Source organism: Mandrillus leucophaeus, unplaced genomic scaffold (assembly GCF_000951045.1).
Source record: "Mandrillus leucophaeus isolate KB7577 unplaced genomic scaffold, Mleu.le_1.0 Scaffold174, whole genome shotgun sequence".
NCBI lineage: Eukaryota > Metazoa > Chordata > Mammalia > Primates > Cercopithecidae > Mandrillus > Mandrillus leucophaeus.
Window position 1 is genome coordinate 2,994,453 of NW_012101743.1, and position 5,392 is coordinate 2,999,844.

General features: G+C 42.1%; 1 protein-coding gene across 1 annotated transcript in view; it reads left to right on the forward strand.

The window, feature by feature from the left end:
* The window catches only part of LOC105537553 (cancer/testis antigen 47B-like), a 3,172-nt gene extending 395 nt beyond the window's left edge, over window positions 1-2,777 (forward strand). Inside the window, exons 2-4 of the mRNA XM_011977204.1 lie at window positions 43-466; window positions 1,353-1,508; window positions 2,627-2,777. Of these exons, the coding sequence (XP_011832594.1) occupies window positions 43-466; window positions 1,353-1,477 (549 nt within the window). The 3' untranslated portion in view covers window positions 1,478-1,508; window positions 2,627-2,777. The remainder of the gene's footprint in view (window positions 1-42; window positions 467-1,352; window positions 1,509-2,626) is intronic.
* Window positions 2,778-5,392: the final 2,615 nt, after the last annotated feature.

Below are 5,392 nucleotides of genomic sequence, written 5' to 3' on the forward strand. Positions count from 1 at the left end.
GCGGCCACCCGTCGCTACCCCATAATAGGCTTTCGCGTGGAGTTTCTGGACATGGTCCACTCCCTTCTCCGCCGCATCTATCACAACGACCACATCCTGATCGGGATGCGTGGGGGCCGCCTGATGCGGAGGCCCCGCACTGCGGCGCCCAGTGGCTCAAATGAGCCCGCACTGTTGCTGGTGCGTGAGAGGCTGGGCGTAGGGGCCATGGGCCCTGAGGGCGAGGGCCTGGGCCTGCTCCAGGAGGCCGCGTCGGTCCCACAGCCTGAGGTGCCAGCAGACCAGGCTGAGATGACCAGGGAGCCTGCAGAAGAGTCCGCAGAGGAGGCCTCAGAGGAGCACGCAGAGGAGGCCGCAGAGGAGGAGCTTGCAGAGGAGGCCGCAGAGGAACCGGCCACAGAGGAACCGGCTGCAGAGGAGGAGGCCGCAGAGGAACCGGCCGCAGAGGAGGCTGCTGCTCCCGAGGGTGAGGAACGGGCTACCTGCAGTGGCGGGGAGGCAGGGACCCGTGCATCCGAGGGTTCCAGGCAGGGCCGCGGTGTGCGCATAGCTGGTGAAGAGGGTGGTGAAGCGGGGGTCGGGGCCTCGGGTGGTGAAGTTTGGGTCAGGGCCCTCCTGAAACTTAAGGCCGAATGTTTCCCAATGAGTCGAAGCCCAGTTCTCTAACGACCTCTATGATTTTGAGAAAACATGCTGCCCTCTACCAACCTGTATTTGATAGGAGATCTGAGATCATCGATGCCATTTGGGGGGCCCACAGATGAATGGCCGGGTAGATAGGAGTTCAAGAGAGAGCTCCGCAGGAAACAGAAGGGACGCCAGAAAGAAAAGAACAGGCAAATGGCAGACATCCTTTTTGGTTCATGGCTTTTCAAAGTGTAAAGATTCTTAGAAAGTTGATCCCCAAATGATGAAGTGATACATTGGCCCTTGGTAAAAATGAAACATTCAGGGGGGTGAGGAACCAATGAGCTTCACCATAGAATTTGTCTTTTGAGGTAACAAATATTTTCCCAACAAAGTTCTGACCAAAACACTTGGAATGAGATCAGACACAATGATTCTAATCTCTTCTTCTCCAAAGAACTAGAAATAATCAGCAGCTTTGGGTGGGATATTTACTGGACAAAAGGGAAATAGTGTCACTGTGGAAATGATCAAGCAGCAGCAACGTGAGGTCCATGGAACTGTTGTGAAAACCAGTAGGAAGATGGCCAGCTATTCCTTCCTTAGTTAAGTCTATCCTCCTGCTTCTCCTGAGGGTGGAGTACGGGATGCCGCTGCTAGTTATAAATTGGGCTATATTTTCTGCGAATGTCTGGTCCCAACGTCTCTATTATTCTCCACTAAAGAAGTCACTAAATATCAGCATGAAAAGTGGGATGAAAAGGCCCAGGATTCTGCAGGCGAGGAAGAGAAAGAACAAGAAAAAGAGAAGGATGAGAAAAACAAGGTGAAGAACTCCAAAGGGACCTAGACGCAGCAGAGGGGAAGCTGAGAAAATCCAGGTATCTGTGTATAGCTTTGAGGATCACTCAACTATTCCTGGCATTTACCTGTTACTGACAGTTTTATTTAAAAAAAAAATCCCAGTAAATTAATTAAGAAAATGTTTAAAAGTAGTTTAAAAATTCAATTTAGCTTACGTAAAATATTACTAGAATATTCATGTACCTAGTAATATGAACTGCAGTGTGTTCTGAAATATACTTCATGGCTACTCATTTGTTCATGTTGAGGTCTTTTGTCCTCTAGCTGCAGGACTACTAACAAGTGTCAAATGTATCAGACCTACTACCAAGACCAATATTTGTGTAGAAAACAGTTGCCAGACGCAGCATCTAACTTTGTTGGGCCACACATTAGTTGGGCCTTCATTACTTAGCCACAGAAATGCAGGCTCCCATAGTAACTAGGAGACAACTCAATGCATTTTACAAAGTGACTACTTACAAATGGCAAAAAGCTAAGAATTTCAAGTAGGACCACATTTAATGACTAATACCTAAATATTTGTTTAGCTATATATCTTTGTATTTTATGTGACAAATGAAAAGAATGTGTGTAATTAAGTCTTAAGGCATATCTGTCTTTGAGTATATTTAAATGGTTAATATTTTTTCTTTTTCTTTTTTTTTTTTGCATTTTCACAGCTGTATATTTCATAACAGCTTCTTTCTCATATGGTAGATATGGAAACCAAGGATCTGGGAGGGTAAGGGAGTATCATTTGTGGAACTAGCACAGGCTGTTAAAGCTCGAGAGATTTATTTAAATCCCAGAATTGCCTCTCATGTAAAAATAACAACAACAAGCTTTTCTGGTGCTAGGGAGACAAGGTTGGTGTGATCATTTGACTGGAACCATCAGTTCCACAAGCACCCTGATATCTAAGCTTGCGAGTTACAAAAGGAAAAGGTGTTCTTCTCTGCTTGTTTAAGATATAGCACACAAATCTTGCAGATATACACAGAGCTGGCCATTTTCTTCTATTTAGAAAGTCACTGGTGCTGCTTAATGTACCATTATTTATTTTTTTCTCATTTCATTCTGTAGTTGGGAAGAATAGTAAGAAGATGAAGAAAGAAGACTCTCTTGTTCATTGTTTTTATTTTATTTTATTCAGATGCCTGCGAGAATTTTAACACATATCATTCCGAAGTTCTTTACCTCAAACCTGGTATCTAGTGACATCTAACTTTTATCTTTCACAAATATATTTGACAGTGTTTGTTCAAGTTAAAAGTAAGAGTTTGTTTTAAATGAATAAATTGAAACATGGGGAGATTTTTCAATAAATAATTCTGACTCAAATCTCTCTTTTACCTCTTTGTTTTGGCCCACCATACCTTCACTGAAAGATATTACTTTCCACCATTTGGTAAGATTGTTTTAAATTCTTTTACTGCAGCCAAAAGTCAATTAAAATGTCAAGTTTAAAACCATTTTTGAAAAGAGAGAGATGGGGCTCAAGTCTTTAGAGCTGTGCTGTCTACTACCTTAGTCACTAGTAACGTTGTGGCCGCTGAGCGCTTGTAATATGGCTAGTCTTATTAATATGTCTGTAAGTGTGAAAATAATATTGCATATCTTACTAATGATTTTCATACTGATTACATGTTGAGATGATAATACTTGAATTAAAATGAAATATTAAAGTTTTTGTTGGTTTCTTTTTATTTTCTAATGTGGCTACTAGAACATTTAGAATTACCCATGTAGATCACATTATATGTCTATTGGACAATACTGCTCTAGAGCACGGTTTTGAAGAAAACTTCATGGATGGCCCAGGTTGCCTAGAAGCCACATGGTATTGCTGAGCTTGGGCCCAGACTTTGATTTGGAGCAGTGGTTCTCAAAGTTTGGCCCCCAAGCAGCGTCATCAGCATTACCTGGGAATTCTCAGACTCCACCCAAGACCTATGGAATCTGAAAATCTAGGGTGGAGTCAGCAATCTGTGTTTTAACAAGCCCCCTAGGGACTTCTGATGAACACTAAGGTTTGAGAACCACTGGTTTCAGGCAACAGAGGAAGAAGTTCAGCACCTCCTGTAGAGCCAGGGTTAATTCACTGGCTCGGGGCTGTTTCAGGTAAACTGAAAGGGACAGCAAGGGATGGGCTGGGGAGGAGACTAGAATTCACAGGGGCTGAGGCCTAGGGGGAAAAATGCATAAAGAAAAAAGTTGGGTCCAAAAGGATACAAACATGATACCATGTGTATGACTTCGAAGAAAACATACAAATGATCACCATAAATTGATTGTGGGTACATATAGAGAGACTAAAAGGTGTGCATGTAAGAGATGCATACAAGTGTAGCATACAGAAAGACAAGTACATTTGAGATGGTAGTTACCTCTCAGGGAAAGAAAGGGAGGGGCATTCTAGTAGAGAAGGCTCCACAGCAGGTATCAACTATATTTGTAATGTTACATTTCTTAAGCTGAATAGTAGATGCATGGATGTTTATAGTAATGTTTTCTACAATTTTGTGTAGGTGTGAAATATTTCTAAAGCGGGAGGGGGAAGGGGAGTAGTTCTTCCCACATCACTGGGGCAGGACTTACAGGAGGCTGAGAATTCTAGAACCCAACCTGGCCTTTGAGGTCATTATGAATGTACATTTGTCATGGAAGGAGATAAACCATTAAATAAAACATGCTATATTTGTTTATTTAAATATTTCAAATACTTAGACATATGGTATGCAGATCCCAAGTTGAACTCTTGTTCTAAACCCTGAACATGTTACAGATGAACCAGGGTCAATAGCTGGCCTATAACCCCTTTCCCTTTCTCTCTCCATGCCACTTTGTTACCTGAGCACAGTAGGGCCCTTTGCTTCTGAAAAGTGCTTGTTCCAGTAGCCCATCTTGCTATAGGACTTGGACTTTGTCCCTGACGCAGGCTAGAGTGCAACCACCAATCACCTTGTCTCTTCTGCTCCCCACCCCAACCACACCCCCTCTTTATTCTCCAGGTGTTCAAACCCAAAACCTCTTCAATGGCCCTTCTCCCCCATACCAAATATCAGTGCGCACCTGAAAGCCATCAGCTTGGTCAGGCACACCTGCGTGGACTCCCTTTATTCTCAGCACCACCTCTTAAGAACATTTTACTTCTCTGACAACCTTCAGCTCTGAATTGTCAATATCCTATTTGATTTCCCGTCCCATGTCACAGACAGAGATGGACTACAGAATAGGCTTTATTAAATTTATTTGCTTTGCATATATCATAAATCAAAAAAGCTAAAGAAGTAGAAAACTTGTCAGAATGTGCCTTTAGGCATTTAAAAAGAACTTAATCTCTTCATTTAAAAACAGAGCTTTGTTGTTAACTGTGGAAAAGAAATTGTTATTGGAGAGTTCTCAGAGTGACAATAACTGAATACAGGTTCACTGTGAAAAAAGGAAGAGAGGTGTAACAGCTGTGTTGTTAATTGTGGAAAAGAAATTGTTATTGGAGAGTTCTCAGAGTGAGAATAACTGAATACAGGTTCACTGTGAAAAAAAGGAAGGGAGGTGTAACAGCTGTGTTGTTAATTGTGGAAAAGAAATTGTTATTGGAGAGTTCTCAGAGTGAGAATAACTGAATACAGGTTCACTGTGAAAAAGGGAAGGGAGATGTAACAGCTAATCTACCAGGAGTACCCAGATAAAGGGCATCTACCTTAATATATTGTTCACTATGGGAATACAAAGGAAATAAAATTCACTCAATCAAAATAGCATTATCAAAATGGCAAAGGCACGGTATCAGGAAAAATAGATGTTATATAGAGAAAATGCAACATTTAGCATGTAATTGTACTGTGTCACATTACACCAGCATCAGCAAAACCCAGCACCAAGTGTTTAGCTCCGACACCTCACTACCTCTCTGGAT